Here is an 18,398-nt window from a genome sequence, read left to right on the forward strand (position 1 = left end):
GAACCCACTGAAAGATGTCATGATGTACTGAACACAGGTGAAATTCCAGAAACATGGAAAGAGGCCTATATTACAGTAATTCCAAAACAAGACGCAGACTTGCTGCAAATCAAAAATTACAGACCTATCTCTTTGTTAAACAACGATTACAAACTGTTTGCAAACTTATTAGCTAACAGATTGAAAAATATACTAAATGAGTATATACATCAAGACCAGGCAGGATTTCTTCCAGGTAGACAAATGAAGGGGAATATAAGGAATATTCTGAATATCATAGAATACCTGGAGGCTAAAAATGAAAAGAAAGCAGCAATGATGTTTATAGATGCTGAAAAAGCTTTTGACAGCGTCTCTTGGAAATTCATGACAAAGATATTAGACAAAATCAAAAGTGGGCCTAAATTCCTAAAAGGAATATCAGCAATCTATTCAGAACAAAAAACAAAATTAATTATAAACCAGGTAATAACGGATGATTGTAAGATTCAAAAAGGAACCAGACAAGGATGTCCACTATCACCATGGTTGTTCATCCTGGTACTGGAAGTACTTGCCAGAAATATAAGAGCAGATAAAGAGATCACAGGCATTAAAACTGGGAAAAGTGAGTTTAAATTAAAAGTATATGTAGATGATTTAGTGATAACAGTGGAAGACCCAAAAACTTCACTCCCTAAAGTAATAGAAAAGATTCAGAAATTTGGGGAAGTAGCAGGATTTAAATTAAATAGGAATAAAATTAAATTATTTGTTAAACATTTGAAGGAAGAAGAAAAAAATAATGAGTTAGAGCAAAACATTGAGATTGAAGTCCATAAAAAGTTTAAGTATTTAGGGATATGGTTAATATCAAGAAATCTAAATTTATTTAAAAGTAATTATGAAAAAATCTGGTTTGAGGTACAAAGAAATTTAGAAATATGGAGCAGAATGAATCTCTCATTGTTAGGTAAAATAGCAGCGATTAAAATGAACGTGTTGCCAAAAATGCTATTTCTTTTTCATTCAATTCCAGTTATCCTGAAAGATGATTATTTCAAAAAATGGGAGAAAGAGATTTCAAAATTTATCTGGGGGGGCAAAAGGCTAAGGATAAAATATAAAATACTTACAGATGTAAAAGACAGAGGCGGGTTTGCCCTCCCAGACTTTAAATTATACTATAAAGCTGCATGTCTGGTATGGATCAGGGACTGGATCAAGTTGGAAAAACAAGAAGCATTAGAATTGGAAGGATATGATAACAGATTAGGCTGGCATGCATACTTATGGTATGGGAAAGGAAAGGTACACAGAAGTTTTTACAATCATATAGTTAGGAAATCATTAATGAGAGTATGGGAGAGATATAAAGACTTACTAGAACAAAAGATTCCTTGGTGGCTTTCACCACATGAAGCGTTACTACTCAAACCACTTGGAAAGAAAGGAAAATGGCTTACATATGCTGACTTGTTAAAGGATCAAGATGGAAAATGGAAACTAAGAGATTATGATGAAATAAAAGATCATTTTCAGAGTTGGTTGCACTATCGACAATTACATGAAACATATAAAGACAGTAAGAAAGGATTTAGTTACATGATATCCAGATTTCAAAGGGAAGTGGTAGAAGGGAAAGTAAAGCTTTCTGCTAGAATGGGAGACGAAAGACAAAGAGGTGAAATCAGTTATGATTAAATGGGCACAAGATATAGGTCATAATATTATGTTGGAAGATTGAGAAAGGTTATGGAAAGCTGACTTAAAATTTACAGATTGCTCCTTGCTGAAAGAAAATTATATGAAGATGATGTATAGATGGTATATAACACCAGTGCAGCTAGGAAGAATGTACAAAACCAGTTCAAATATGTGTTGGAAATGTAAAGAAAAAGAAGGGACCTTTTATCATATGTGGTGGGACTGCAGAAAAATTAAAAAAAATTGGGAAATGATATATAATGAGTTGAAGAAAATGTTCCAACTAACATTTGTCAAAAAAACCTGAAGGATTTTTGTAGGAAAAGACCTGCCAAGGAAACTGAAAAACATCTTTATGTATGCGACAACGGCGGCAAGAGTCTTAATAGCACAAGGATGGAAGAACGAGGAAATCCCGGCTAAAGAACCGTGGCAAGAGAAATTGATGGACTACGCAGAATTGGCAAAACTGACACACAAACTACATGACAAGGATAACTGTGATTTTAAAAGATGAATGGGAACCCTTTACAAAGTACTTAAAGAAACAACAAAATGAACTGGACTCCTTGGCAGGTTTTGAATAAATATTCACAAACTTTTTATTGATAATATTTAGATAGACAAATTAAGGATCTGTACAGTTTTGTAACATGCAGAAAATAACATATATTGATAAACCAGAGAGAGGAGCTGAGGGAAGTCTGGGGGGGGAGGGGGTTATGTTTGGGGGAGGGGGAAGGGAAAATAGGGGGGAATTTAAGGATATGTTCTTTGATAAAATGTTATGTTGAAATTACTAATAAAAAATATTTTTTTAAAAAGAATACTTTCTTGGTAGCAAAGAGATCTACCCCAATACTGATTTCATCCTCTTTACAAATTGCAAAATATACGATGAATTAAAAAAGATGATGGGGATAACTTTTACTAAAAAAAGGTGGCATTTCTATTAAGTATTTTAGATAAAGAGATCCCAAAAAATCTAAGAGAGGTATTCTTGTATGCAACCGCAGTGGCTCGTATACTTGTTGCCAAGGGATGGAAAGATCACGAGGCTCCAAAAATAACAGATTGGCAAATCAAATTACAGGAATTGGTGGAGACGGCTCAATTGACTAGTAAACTCAGAGGAAACTCAAAGCAAAAATTTGCAGAAAAATTGGATGGTTATAGAAGATATGTTCAAAAATACAATAATAGTTTTGACTCCATGCTAGCATTCAAGTGATAAAGGAACTAAAAGGAGGTGGACAACAATTAAGGATTTATTATGTTTTCAGATTGTATTGGAAAATTTATATAGAAAGGTTTATTGTTTTGTGTACATTCGATTGTAAGATAAAATATATGTAAAGGGACTTGACAGGAAGTCAAAGTTGAAGAAAAGATTTTGGAAGATAAAAGGGGGAAAAATATTTACTTTCATTATTATCATTTTGTGTGCGGGTGTGGGTATGCGGGTGTCTGCACATATGTGTGTTTTTGTATGGAATGTTTGGGAGGAAATAAGATGATAAATAACAAACTAAATACTGATGTATGTAATTTTTATTTCTTAATTATATTTAGTGGTAGTATGGTTGTATTGTTTTTTGTAACATAAAATCATTCAATAAAAATTATTTAAAAAATAAAAAATAAAACCAGAATCGCATTTGGGTAGAAACTGTTTCTCAGGCAGCTAGTCCTAGTCTTTATAACCCTGTACCTTCTTCCAGAAGGCAGAAGCTGAAAGAGATCATTTCTAGGGTGCGCGCTATCCTGTGCTATCTCTGCAGCTTTCTTATGACACCTGGAAGCATAGATTTGATCCAAGGTGGGAAGAGTGCACCCAATTTTTCTCTCTGCAGTCTTTACAACCCTGGACCCTATACCATACTACCCTAAAATATTTACCATATTTTTCGCTCTATAAGACGCACCAGGCCACAAGACGCACCTAGTTTTTGGAGGAGGAAAACAAGAAAAAAAATATTCTGAATCTCAGAAGCCAGAACAGCAAGAGGGATCTCTGCACAGTGAAAGCAGCAATCCCTCTTGCTGTTCTGGCTTCTGGGATAGCTGTGCAGCCTGCATTCGCCCCATAAGATGCACACACATTTCCCCTTACTTTTTAGGAGGAAAAAAGTGAGTCTTATAGAGCAAAAAATACGGTAAATGTTTCTTTGATTGTCCTTGAATCTTCCCACCACAATTGCCATCCTCTCCTGCTACACCCTTTGAGAGCCACTGTTCTAAGCTCTTACTCCAGAAAGGAAGGGGAGTCAGAGGACCTTTAGCAGGTGCCAAAAAGAAGCTGATGGAGCAGACAATATAATTGATACAGTATACAATGAAGAGCACCACTTATATTTCATGTGTATCATTGGATTGTCTACAAAACTTCCATTTGAAAAGCAGCCTCCATCGAAACAACAAAAGACTATTCAAGCTTCCATGAGTACAAGAAGCAGGTGGAAGACTTGGTGTGAGAGCTTTTCAAATAGGAAATAACATCTCCCTCCCTCCCTCCCTCCCTCCCTCCCTCCCTCCTTGACTTCTTTCTATTGTTCTATTGTAATTATGCTTTCCACATTTTATGGCTGGGATAATATTCTTCTTCTCAAGTTTACAAGCTAGCATTTTATCTGCTAGATACAGATTGCTTTTACTTAACACCTTCCCAATTGCCAAGAAGAAACAAACAACTTTCATGAAAATTGTGTGATTGCACATTAACATGCACTGACTGCATTCTCTTTCTGTATTTTTAAAAATTGTAACACACAATAAGGTTTCCCTAGCAGTCGAAGGGGCTTATGAAATTGCATGGAAACGTGAACAAGCACATTCTGCCTTCTATACTTCATGCCGAAGAGCAAGATGAAAGATAAGGAAGCGGGCTAATGGTGACATACAAAGGACTCTGCCAATGGGCGATGTTTAAAAGGAATTATTAAAATAATGAATAAGCCAAAAAGCAGATTGAAACACATTTCAACATTCTACATATCTGGCTAGGCTTAAGTAAACAAAAATGTTTTTAGCAAGTGACAAAGAGAGTACAGTGAAGGCGTCTTGCCTGATGCAAATAAGCAGGGAGTTCCAATGTGTAGATGCTGCCCCACTAAAAGGTAAGTTTATTACAAATGCTTTACCACTGACCCATGGCCTTTCCTCCCCAATAATCTGAAGTAGAAATTTGCCCTTCTTAATAACAATGCAACAGTGGCATTGCAACATCTATATTTTCAGGCAACACAGATGTGAAATAATACAAGTGCCATAAACTAAAATGGAAATGTCGAATGTGAAAGACTGTGCTGTGGTACTCTTCTCATATATGCAGTCATTTGTAACTGCAGTAGTTTATCATATGTGGCTATTGTCTTATCACTAGCAAATGTCTGTTCTGAGGTTTTTGTATCCTTTCTTTTATGGATGGAGATTAATCATAGAATCATAGAACTGTAGAGTTGGAAGGGACCTTGAGGGTCATTGAATCCAAACCCTTGCAAACTTAACAGCTGATGACTGGAATGGCCAAGGCAAATGTCATAAGATTTTTGAACAGTTGTGTATGTTATTTTAGGTGATTTGGTTATTTTAAAAACCTTGACAGGAGAGCACTGACCCTCAAACATGAACCCTGGATCTAATTCCTGGAGAAGTGTGAGTCAGATGGATAACAAAAACCCCTTCCCAATTTCTCTCCAGCCTGCCTGTTGCCAGCAGCAAGGAATCGGCAACACCTCTGAGCAGTGGTCAAGAGGAAGAATTTGCTCCACAAATGCAGATTCAAGGGGCACAGAAAGTCCAAACTGCTGCAAGGTCTTGTGAAAGCCTGATTTAGAAATACAGTGCCCCTTGATTTAGAAATACAGCAAGCTCTTCAACTGGCATGGCAGAGGCACACAGGAAAGGTTCTTTTCCATCTCAGCTCCGACCTACGAGTCTGAATGAAACCTGCGTGATTCAGGCCTTTATCTCCTCATTTTCATCTGGACAGGAATTCTTGCTGGCCAAGGGCTTGGCCTACATCAGGCCCAGTTGTTGGCCAATTGCAGCCCTTGGAGTCACCACACCCACAAATTTATTGTTAGATGCCCCATTTTGTCTCACATCCTGTTCCAAAGCCTGAGATCCATTTTTACAGCATAGTTCCCTAGCGTTTGATTCTTACCTGCCCCTGTAAAAGAACTCACCCTAAAGTATCAAAGTTCATAAAGAGCTTATTTAAAAGCTTTCCAGCTTTTGCACCCTATTCTCAATTCTCAGCTGACTTCTCAGCAGAATCCAGTGCATCTCCTGCACCTGCAACTAGAGCCAGAAGCAGTAGCAGCCATCGCCTGGGGGTTGGGGGAGTCCTGGCCTGTGAGGGGCTTAACATCAAGCTGCTTCAGCAACCTTTCTGGACCAAGATTATTTCTTTGGGCACCTGCTGTGGCTCAGAGATTCAGCAGCACAGTGGTGGTTGGAACATCTGAGGACTTGCAGGAAGGGGTGGAAGGTTCTAGCACCTTTGCTACCTCTGTGCTTCCTACATCCGCCACTGGAGCCAGAATCTGTGAGGGTCAGGGGCTATAGCAGTTTCTCAGTGAGAGACAAACACCCGAATTTTTCAACTGCCAGTTCAAGGCCTGGAGTTTTCAGTTGCAGAGTGGCAGCTGGAGAACTAGGGAAGAGAAAACCTTTGTACACTTTTGCTAATAACTAGTGTACTATGGTCTATCTCTTGCATTTTAATGATATTGCAAGCCACCCTGCACTTTATTCTTAGACCATATACTCCAATCCACAGTTAAGCCTTCAAAACATTCTACTATATAAAACCAATGCTGGGGGGGGGGGGATGCAGTGTTTAAAGTTTTTTTTTCCTCCTGTGCTTCTTTCACTAGGTTACTTCCTTCCTGTGCTCATGACATCTTATGCAACTGGAGTTATGAGGCTGATTATATGCAATTTCCTGAAAGGTTTATGAAAATTCATGTATACCTCAGAGGCTATTATCCTCTGCATATGTGTGCATAACTTTCAACAATAATTCAGTCCCTAGGGGACCAATTCTGCCATCTTTCTTCACTCCAAATTCCCTTTGAAGTATATAGGATATGACACAGGCAGTGGAACTTTTAAGTTTAGTATGCACATAGAAAAAACCCATTAGATAGATAGATAGATAGATAGATAGATAGATAGAGATAGATAGATAGATAGATAGATAGATGATAGATAGATAGATAAGACTGCAGCAATGCAGGCAAGGAAGTCTGGGCTGAACCCCCAGGCATAGGCCCCAGTCATTATACAGATAGACTATATTTCTAAAGCTTCTGAAAAGATTTAGTTAATCACACTCAATTGGTTTCCTGAAGTCTGGTTTGACCAGGTAAAAGAGTAATCCCCTGGGAAGTGCCCAGTTCACATCTCACCTCAACTACAAAGCCACCTCTTGGGCTTTGCAATATGGGAATTATAAAACTGACCTCCCTGACAGAACTTGCAAGTCTTGGTGACAGTGTATTGTTATCATCGTGTTTCTATGTGGTCTTTCCTTCAGGAAGCTCAATGGCATTAGGCTGTGAAAAGGTGCCTGGCCCAAGGTCAACTAGTGAGTTTTGTAGCTTCCTGAGGGCTTTGAACTTGGGTCTCCCAGCACTATTAACAACAACACCACCATGGCTCTTTGTGAAATGCTTTGGGCACTGATATGTGCCCAATAACTGCTAAGTATTAGTATTGTTCATTTCAAATGACAGGTCCATTTCCATTCCACTCTAGCTATAAATTGAAAGTAGCTCAGGGAGAGTAGGGTGGCTTCAAAGGTTAAGGTACTACAAGATTCTATGTTCAGTCTTCAACATCTGCCATTCAAAGGATCAGGGAGCAGGTGATGTGAAAGGCCTCTGCCTGACACTCTGGAGGATTTTGTCCTGGCCTTCGAACTGAACTGAACACCCTAGAGAACCAAAGCCAGGCTACACGAACCATAGACTGATACAAATCCATATATTCTAATCTCTTGCTTGAGGGACATCAATGGCAACTGAGTGTATCACTTGTACCAAATAAGTCCCTCACATATCCCAAGCCAAAGGAAACATCATGCTAAAAGGCCAACTAGATGTTATGCTAAGATGACATCAGCAACCATCTCCCTACATGATATTCTGTCTTTCCCAAACTCCACTGCACATCATTGGCTGCTGCTGAGGAGTGGGAAACACAAAGCACTGTGATGTCAGGGTACAGCTAAGTTCCACAAGCCATTGTTATAGAGGAAGACGGTGCAGCTAAATGCACAGTTGCTGTTTTCAGCAGTAACTGCACGTCTTGATTCTTAAAAATCCAGGGTTCATTCTCACATTGGCAATCCTTTGAACACATTTTTGGCCACTTCTGAAAACTTGTGGATATGAGTTGTTGCTGTGATTAATATGAGAATCTGGGTCTGAGGAAGACCTGGTATTGTAGCATCATCTTTGGCAGTGTCAGCTGCCTTGTAGCCAATTCTCTGTACTAATATGAAAACGTTTGCAGATTGGCAGGCACTGGTGTCATTTACACTACCAGATGGAGAGATAGGCGATATCTTTTATAATAGGGAAAGTGTTCTTTTCGCCACACAAGCTTGTACAGCACAGTTTCTGCTACTGTCCTGTTAACATATGAAGGGCAATCCTCATAACAGATCCCCATAGTGGGATTTGTTATCTCTAGAGGTTTTGTTTAGCTCACAGATCTCTCAATGAAAATAAGCATATTCCACTGATGGGATACATTTTCTTCTTTGGAATTAGTAGTGCATTGAGACACATCTCTTCATTTCCATAACAAGGAGGAGTGGGAGGGAAATAAAGATAAAATAAGGCTTGGCACACGTTGCAAAAATTCCCAGTTACATTCCTTGGGACATCTTGCAAATCATTCATGCCGCCAGGTTGCTTCTGAATGCCCTTCCCTGCAGTGTTTTCTGTTCCTGACGGATAGCATGCTAAATTACTTCTGAAACCTATCAGACATGCCCAAGAGCAAGCAGCCTTAGAATTTTGCCAAGAATTGAATATTTTTACCCAGCAACCCCTTAAGAAGGAAAACAGGCAGTTCTCTCCTGTTTAAGATCACAAGATGTACAGCCTCCTTGGCTTTTAGCCCCATATAAAACCAATTAAAAACTTCTGGAGGCACAAATTGTAAGCTTGGCTGCAATGCCACAGTGTGAGGTACGATTCCCCAAGGAGACGAGGGAAAGTGCAATATTCTCTTTGGTCTCTCCTGTCCCATTTTACTTGCTATGTACAAAGTCGCAATAGTCATGCTCAGCTGAATCACATAGTGCGCCTTTTGCTGAGGTGTACAACTGCAGAATACTGGAGTAGGGTCTGATTGGTTTTTGAATACAACATTATCTGCATGAAGATAGCTAGGATGTCAGAGTGACGAGGGCAATGGGATTTCAATGCTGGGGACCATTCAAACAGGCAATCCTCAACTCACACTCTCAAGTGACGCACAATCCAGCAAGAGGTAAACCATGTGATTTGGATGGTAATATAGTCTGGCTCTGAGCAAGGAGATATTTCCTACTATGTAACAGTGGCAGCTTAGAAATTGTCTCTCTCTTTCCCACTATGTGAGTTACAGCCAGCCAATGTAAGCAGGATTCCCTGTCCAGGGGATAAAGGGAACTTAAAGCAACCTACTGTTACGGATTTATATGCCACTATACCTAAGTACATCTGCCTGTTTTGTCACAAAGCACAATGTGAAAAATGCTCCCATCAAGTTCTGTTAGAGAGGATCATTACAAAGTTTGAAATCTCATCTTCAGGTGGTATCTTCCGCTTGTTAAAAAAATGTGGCAGAAGTGGTTGGGTGGGTAAAGACATGATTTTAAATGGATTTGTTAGCTGATGAGTTTCTAATGAGACCTTTACAACTCTGTATTTCTACTTTGATTTATTTAACATTCAGACACCTCCTGCTGCTCTCTGTGTAAGCACCTCCAGAGCATGGTGCTGTCACAGTGCAACTCTGCTCCCCAGGACAGCTGCAAGCCAAGGATGGACTCTCAGCTACTAGGTTAACAGATGCCTCCGGTAAAAGGAGAAAATCTATCTCCAAATGACACTTTAGGGCCGGATATCTATACCCTTTCAGTAATTTTCCTGTCATACTTGCTTATGTTCAGGGTTTTCCGCTCCTTCCTCCTCCTGGAGTTATTACACTCAGCATGGCAATTTAAGCTCAGGTTATGAAACTCCAGCTGCCTTCTATTTGTTTCCATAAACTGACTTGCATAAAGCAGACTGTAGAAAGCAGTTCATTCCAACAGCTACAAGAGCCCCAGCCAGAAATGATATAGGAGAAGTAAAACTGAGGTATTGCTACTACATCCTTCTGGGTTGGACTTACTTTCTAGAAGAGAGATGACAGAGGTTCAAGTCTTCCCGGAAATAAAATGGTGTGGCCTTGAAGGCTTCCCCTCTAACCTGTAGTTACTCAATGCCAACATGGAAGATGCACTCTGTACTCAACCATGTATAGAGGACCTCAGTGAGAACTAGGCTCTGGTGTCATAGGCACCCTGCTAATGGTGAGAGGAGACTTAGGGCGTGTCTACTTTCTATTTGTCCCAGGCCTAGAAAGCATGGGGCTGAGTGGTTTTGCCTTTGCTGCACCACTTTCCCCTGTAAAACCTGCTCTTTAATGCTTAATTGGTGAGAATACTTGGGGGAGCCAGTTGTCATGACGCCAGAGCTTTTAGACACAGGGAAAACTCTCTCAGAATCATCATATCCTCACACACTTCTCTTTGGCCTTCCCCTGCACATTCAAGCACTATGCACGCTCCTTTGTTGCTGGGGTTGTTTCTTGGCAGTATGAGGGAAGGATAGACATCCCACACCCAGGGCAATTTTGGAGGCTTGTTCCACCCTCCTGCCACTTTTTCTACAAGAATACAAGGTCTCTATTATTGGAAGAATCTACTTTCCAGCCCTCCACATTTAGGTGTTTAGAATCCCCACACATGAACATCCCACTATTCCTGTTCCATGAGGCTCACACAGTGGTAGTAACAAGCAGAACCCCTTTGAAGCAGGCAAGTCCAGGCAAAGTCTACCCAAAGCAGTCAGGAGCCTGAGCTATTGATCATGCTACATCTGTAGAGAGCTGTGGCCTCATGTAGGCTAGCAAGAGCCAAGTTGGCTCTGCTTCCTTGTGGAAGTGCCTATGCTGACTTAAAAGGCCTTTGTCGATCTTGTAGTCACTGATTTGTACGCTGCGGAGCAGACGTGGATACTACTCAGGACTCAGCTTTCCCACTTTCCTCAGACTTGGAGGGTTATAGCCTCACCCTGGGAAGGGTCAGATTGTACCTCCATTCCCTTTTTTGTACCTTACACAGTGTAGTATGAGGGGCCAGATGCAGGGATCATGACACATTTTACAAATAGATAAACAGATATTGCTACCATATAGAACCACATGCAAGTTTCATGGAGAAGCACAGTGATCTGGAATGGATCCTGGCTAATCCTGCCCATTCTGTCACCTTTCCTTCAATGCAAATCATTTTCAGCGACTGTGTTTTCACACAGTATTAAAACACAAAATACTAAAACATAAAAGTTTGATCTAATAAAGAATGCAATTTACCTATTGAGCAATCCTAATCATTTTTACTTGAGAGTTCCCACAGTTTGCAGTGGACCTTACTCACTAGTAAGTAAGTATGTTTAGGATTGGAGTCTGAATTATTGGGGTGCACTTTACAACTGCAGTATTTGAAGGAACTGACCTATCCACATTTAATTAAAATAATATTATATTATTGAACATTTATTTGCTTTGCTTGACTGGGCTTTCTAAGGCTCTGTTTTGTAAATACACCAGGTAGCTGCTCCTCTTATCTGGCCCTTGCCTTAATACAAAAATATTCCGATGGCATGTAACAAATATATATAACAGGCATTTTTTCATTCAGAAGCACTTCAATGATATAAAAAAGATAAAATTATAGTTGTTTTAAAAATATGTTTGTTCAGTTCACAAAAAGCAGCAGTAGTACATTTGATAAAAACATACCCCCCTCTCCAAAAAAGCCCTAACCTAAAAAGGCTTTGTTAAAACCCCAGAACTGACAAGTTTCCATCCCTCTTGGTAAGGAGATTTGAAGGAAGAGATCCGCATTTGTATCTACCTTCTCCACTCCAGGCCTTTACTCCTCTGCATTCTGCTTCCAGTGATAATGCTGTTATTGGAACAGAAGCCTTACCTGTCCCCCTTTAGGCTGATATCTGATGTTCTCTGTTGACCCAATTTTGGACCTGACATTCTTGAGATCAGGGAGAGGCTGGTTAATGAGCCGTAGTTGCTTCGGGGTAGCTGGAGATTTTGGAGGTGTGCGTATGATGGCAACTTTCTTCTCAGTGGACACCAGAATACCAGATTTGGGAGTACCTGGTGTATGGGGGGTTCTGGGGTAGCTGGGGGTCCCAGGAGTGCCCGGGGTACGGGAGGAATAGCTAGGTGGTGTCCCAGGAGTTATGGCGGTGGAACCCGGTGTAGTTGGGGTTGATGTGCCACTCTTTCCTGTTCGGCTTCGAATAGGCTCTGATCCTGTATTGGGGGAAAATTAAACCATGTTGCTGATATTTTCATGGAGCAGAGGACATCTATCTTATATTTCATGAGGGCACCTTGCAGATTATTCACTCTGCCGTGTTTCTGAAGGCCATAAAGAAACCTGAGAATGAGCAATAACTTGCTAAATGAGAGCACTATGATATTCAAATCAGTTAATGTTCAAAGAAGGTAATTTAAAACCAACAAGGTTAGAGATACTAAAATAATTATTGCATGGTTCGTAGATCACAGGCTTACGGAGAAATCTATTATAAAAGAATACACGTATTACTGCTGACCTGAACATTTTGCAGACATATGGTACCATCCTGTGTGGGACTGCATCACCCCTGCTTGCCCATTTTTCCTAGCTTGCTTTACCTGCCTGCCTGCTTACCTACCCATTTCATTTCATCTATGGGTTTTGAATGTTTGTGTCATTTGTACTGATACTGTTTTAGTGATTTAGTTGTATTTGTATATTCTGGCCGGTAAATTCTACTGAATTCCCTCATTTTTTGTATTATTATTTAATATCATACAGATACAGTGGTACCTTGGTTCTCAAATGCCTTGGTACTAAAACAACTTGGAACCGAAAGACCGCAAACCTGGAAGTAAGTCTTCAGGTTTGCAAACTTTTCTCGGAAGCTGAACGTGCTCTCTTTGACTGTTACAATTCCGTTTTGAGTGCCACACTTCCATTTTGAGTGTTAAGCTGAGATCTGTCTGTTTTCGCTATTTATTTTGTGTTTTTGTTTTTGCGGCTCTTTTGTTTTGTTTTTGTGACTGTATGGAACCCAGTTCAGCTGCTGATTGATTGATTGATTATGTGACTGCAGTACATTGTTTATTGCTTTCATTTTATGGATTAATGGTCTCGTTAGATAGTAAAATTCATGTAAAATTGCTGTTTTAGGGGTTGTTTTTAAAACGGATTAATCCATTTTGCATTATTTTCTATGGGAAAGCTTGCCTTGGTTTTGGAGTGCTTTGGTTTTGGAACGGACTTCCGGAATGGATTAAGTTTGAGATCACCTTACCTCACATGTGCCTACTCAACCACTTTGATCAATGGAATTTGCACGACTACAGGTGCCACATAGTACTTGTTCAGCACCTGTAAGACCTCGATCATTTAGTGCAGCAGCACCTGCACTTTGGAACTCCCTGCCTATTGAGATCAAGCAGACGCCTTCACTGTACTATTTTGAGACCTATTCAAAACATTATTGCACAGACAAGCCCACCCAGGTTATTAGAAGGGGCTCACCCATACTTCTACTTATCCAAGTGGTTTTCTCCTTGTCCCGCTCCTTCCCCAGGGAAAACCTGCTCTTTAGTGATAAATCGGAATAAACAACAATCTGGGGCAGAAACCTTCAGATTTCCCCTGCATAAAGCAGAGGTTGTGTGGATAAGCCCATAGTTGAGGTAATTTTAACCTGTTTTAGTATTTTAGTATTTTAACACTTCTATGTTTTAAAGTGTGGTTATAATTTTTTCTTGATTTTATGGTTTTATCTTTTTTTGTAAACCACTTTGAGGTTTTTTACAATTAAGTGGTGTATAAATTTTATGAAATAACTAAATAATATATTAATATATTTTTAAAGACTATCTACCTCTCTCTTTATTCTTGCGAATTCAACAAGAATGTGGCCTAAGTAGATCTTAAACTCCTTACAAGGTTAATTTAATATCCTCAAAGGAATATAAATAAGAACCTAACTTCTTCTCAGAGTAGAGTCAGTGAAATTAATTTGTTAGTCATAGCCATTCATTTCTATGGGTCTACTCTGACTAAAACTTGGTTGAAAATAAAGGATGTTTCCCCACTCTTCACTACTAAATAATCATTATACACGCACTAGTATTTACAAGGTTTCTAACAGCAGGACTGAACATTTTCTTGTGTCTTATTCTTACACCAATACACTACAAACATGCTCCAACTTTCAGTAAACAATTGTCTAATCTCCCTCCTTTTAATTATCTTAGTTAATTTAACCATATTTACTAACTCCCATGTCCTCATAATTCACTTGTCCAATGTGGGCATTCATTGTTGCTTTTCCAGGTTAAAACAAATTCTCTTATATGTATTATATTTGGTTGATGGGTGGCCTAGAAATGGAAATTAACAGGATGCTTTATCTGACTTAGCAAAATCTGCTAGTAATGTAAAACACAAAAATAATCTGCTGTGGGGGAAACGGAGGAACCTATCAAAGCAATAAAACAGAGATGAAGAATTCTAGATTTTTTTGGGGGGACGGACGGACTTGAGCTCCCATCAACCCCAGGCAGAGGAGCCAATGGTACAGGATGATGGGAGTAGTAGTTGGGCAATAGGTTATCCATCCTTGATACGAGATTGCTTGGATGGCAGTATGTAAGAGATCCCTGCTTATGTACAAGCAGTACTTTGATTCCTGTGCCGCAGCAAGGTTTGTAGGTCTGCGTATTTTTCAATGAATCTTCACTTTAGTTAATGAGAGTAAATAGCACAGAAAAGGAAAAGGAATGTTTTTCTAAAGCTCCTTTGCTTAAGGCAACTGAACAACTTTACCAAACTGGATCTGTTTTAAAACATGTTGACCATAACTCTGTTATGAGAGCAGAAAGGCAAGTGAGTAAAATAATGCCAATGTCATTTTAGCATGTATTTAGCAAGAGGCTAAGGGACGCGGGTGGCGCTGTGGGTTAAACCACAGAGCCTAGGGCTTGCCGATCAGAAGCAAGAGCTTCGGGGTAAGAGTAGAGGGGGATATGAGAGTGTGTAAATTGTATGTACAAAACTCTGGCGACCAGCATACATTTTTTCTGTTGTAATTTGTAAATAGTATAAGAGGGTGTATTATACTGTATCATTTTGATATGCACAGAGACCTCAAGAGATTCACACAAAGTGCACCTGCAGGCTAAAGAAAATGTGGAGGGGGAGTTAGAGGGTACAGAAACCTACTGGTGGTCCGTCGCATTGATGAAGAGATGGTGCTGTTCAGGGAGAAAGAATTTTCATCTCGTTCTCTGTCTCCTGACAGGCCCCTCCGGGTGGGTAGAATAGAGGAAGGTCTTGGTAAAGAGGAACGCTTTTCTGGACTCTTGGTTACACCGTCCTAGGAGAAACAATATAAATTGGGTTTTTTTACTTTTAATTTTTTTAAAAAACGGGTAAAATGCAGTTGTTGTGATGACATTTAATTTTCCAGCAGTTTCTCCCCAGCAAGAGCTTCAAACTATGTCAAGGTAAGGAAGATCAGATCAAGCCTAGACAGATTAATTTCCAGCCCCCATGCACCTAGAGGTGAGATTATTACCTCCAGAGGGGATCCAACATGGATTTAACTTTGCTTACAGCATACCAAAGTGAGATGATACAGGCAAAACTGAGTAATTTGGCAGGCTGGGGTAGGGGAGCATAGCTGATTTTAGTTTGGCTATGACTACACTAGTATCAGTCTCAAGTCTGCAGCGAAAAGTCAAAAGGACACCCCCACCTGTAATATTTAGGCCTCATCCTATTGTAGTCTTATGGCAAAAAGCTTATTAGGTTTGTGAACTTTGGTTTGAACCAACTAACAGTTTTTAAGAGTGGTTAAAGTGGTATAACAGAGACATCACTGCCTTTTTGCGTGCATGCATTTCTTTGGCAACAGTTGCCCTTAATCAAATGGTGCTTGCGTGTTTTTGAGAAAAAATGTTTTAAAATGTTTTAAAGTTTGCAAAACTTGCTTACCTGGGGCAATAATAACTGAACACACTACCTCCAGCACTGAAAAGTATAATGTTTCTCCAGCCTAAATTGGATTTATAATGGATGGATTCCTAGGGTTTTAATGAAACCCTGGGAAGGGAAGCATTCCAGTTCAGGATAGGAGCTAATTATGGGTCCTGTAATAGGAAAGGCAATATCTGACAGTGTTTTTTCTTGAATTCAACAGGGGGAAGTTTGTTCACTCCTGCTCTACAGCTCTTTTGTCAGTGTGAACTATTTGTGTTCAGGAGAAGGGCAAGGGGAAGAGAGTGTAAGCAAACAGGTCAGAATCCACCTCTGGCCCTTTCTTTGCTATCACTGACTACATTTACTCTGCTGCCTTACCTGAGCATCTGTTTCTGAATATGGCAAGCAGTCTCTTGGGCCTGCGGAAGAGGGCCTGGCAAGATAATGGTCTGCATCAAGCACAGCTTTTTTAGTAGAAGTTAATGAACAAGCTGAGCTGGGTCTTGGAGGAAGCAATGACTTTGCTCTAACCTTTGAGGCAGGAATCTTTGACAAGGAAGAAGCCTAGTCATGAGAAAACAAACAGAAGGAACACAACGTGAACGTGGACAATGGTGTAAACAGAAAATGCATGCAATATGGAAAACAAACTGCAAAACAAAACTTCTTTTTAAAAAATCACCATGTGTGCATATCCTAAGGTACACATGTATAAATGAGGCTGTTTTATTGCTTTTTTTAAAAAAAGTAATGTGAATAAAGAGATTGGGAATATTTTTCAGATTTCAAACATGATCTTTTACTGTTGTTCATAAGCATAAGATATGGTCAGGCCACTGGTTCATCTAAGGCTGTCCACTTTGCCGGGCAGTGGCTTTCCATGGCTTAGGATGGGATTATCTCAGCTCCGCTATCTGAGAGATCTCCAAGTGTCCTGATTTTCCAGGGACAGTCCTGGAATTACAAAAGCCACCCAAGCTTCTGATTTGATCTCAAAATGTCCCTATTTTCCCTGCTAGAGCATGAGCCACCGCTTAATCTGAGCAATGGTGATGGTGGTGGCAGAGAGGAAGCATCCCGTGGCCCCTCCTGAAAAGCAGGTGAGGAGGAGAAGAGGCTGCAGCCGCCAAGGCCCAGCCTCAGGTGACATGCCGGTTCTGGGGGGCAGGCAGAGGGCAGGGCTGCCCAGGGCAGGAAGAAAAAGGAAGCAGAACAGAGTGCAAGGAGTCTTGATATGGGGGGTCAAGGAGGGTCACTTGGGGGAGAGTGAGAACTGTCCCTATTTTCATCTGAGGAATGTTGGAGGGTATGTAAGAAGAGTCTGTACCAAAGGCTGAAGTTGGGCATTCAAAGCAAATGCTCCACCTACTGGGCCACAGTCTTCCTCCAGGCCCAGGCTGATAAAAAACTTTATTACTAATGATTGTAACATTTAGTATCAAGTTATTGTTATCTTCAGGATGCCCAAATTGCTAGAAGCTGCATCAAAAATACATGTGTGTGTGTGTGTGTGTGTGTGTGTGTGTGTGTGTTTTAAATATGGACAAGAAGTGACAACCTAACATACAAACCACTTTGGGAGTGGACACTGATTTTTAATATGTAAAAATGTAAATAAATGAAGTGTTTCTGATTTTTAGTGCCAAAATGGATTAAATTTCATATTTTCTAGTTTAAATCAATTATGCTTTAGGCCTACTAAATAAAAGCTGATAAAATTTGAAAGAACTCCCTTGCCGCGGATGAAATGTTGATTAATTTTTTAAAACTTTTCGATTTTCCCGTCAAAATTCCTACTAGGTATTATTTTCTTTATGTCAATGACAGAACACTTCTGTTGGTAGAAATCTGAAGATATTGGACAATGACGATGACAGAATTTGAGAATGTAAATGCAAAAACTGAAAATGTACACACATCTACAGATGAAATGACAAACACTGAAGACAAAGTCTTAAAGAAACAACAGCAGCAAAACTTATCCACCACCAGAGTCATCAAGTAGAATCCCATTTCAGTTTTATGTATCTATATCTATATATAGACACCACTTTAAACATGCTGTGTTTTTGCAGGTACAGCTCATTTCCTCATTGCTGCAAATGCAGAACGCAGGTCCGGCTCATTTCCACCCAGCCATCCACAGAAGAAGAGATGTGTATGCAGTCATGTATGTACAATTTTTAAAAATCTGATCCCATTGACATCCCAATATGAAATTTTGCAGGTAGCTTTTGAAATATTAAATAATCAATACATTTTTGGAATTTTTAAATCATACTAATTTTTAAAAAGATGGAGCCAGCTTGTTTTCTCCTGCTCTGGAGGGTAAGACTCAAGCCAATGGATTCAAGTTACAAGAAAGGAGATTCCA

At 39.8% G+C, this 18,398-nt stretch overlaps 1 protein-coding gene across 44 annotated transcripts in view; it reads right to left on the reverse strand.

Annotated features, from left to right (window-relative positions):
- Window positions 1–18,398, reverse strand: part of MAP2 (microtubule associated protein 2) — a 221,573-nt gene that overhangs the window by 13,495 nt on the left and 189,680 nt on the right. For 34 of the 44 annotated variants that reach the window (XM_053365105.1, XM_053365085.1, XM_053365096.1 and 31 more), the window contains 3 exons: window positions 16,403–16,588; window positions 15,266–15,419; window positions 11,948–12,291 (listed from right to left, as the gene is read on the reverse strand). In XM_053365105.1, the coding sequence (XP_053221080.1) occupies window positions 11,948–12,291; window positions 15,266–15,419; window positions 16,403–16,588 (684 nt within the window). The remainder of the gene's footprint in view (window positions 1–11,947; window positions 12,292–15,265; window positions 15,420–16,402; window positions 16,589–18,398) is intronic. The other 10 variants (XM_053365357.1, XM_053365350.1, XM_053365341.1 and 7 more) reach the window with 1 other exon arrangement.

This window comes from Podarcis raffonei, chromosome 1, assembly GCF_027172205.1.
Source record: "Podarcis raffonei isolate rPodRaf1 chromosome 1, rPodRaf1.pri, whole genome shotgun sequence".
NCBI lineage: Eukaryota > Metazoa > Chordata > Lepidosauria > Squamata > Lacertidae > Podarcis > Podarcis raffonei.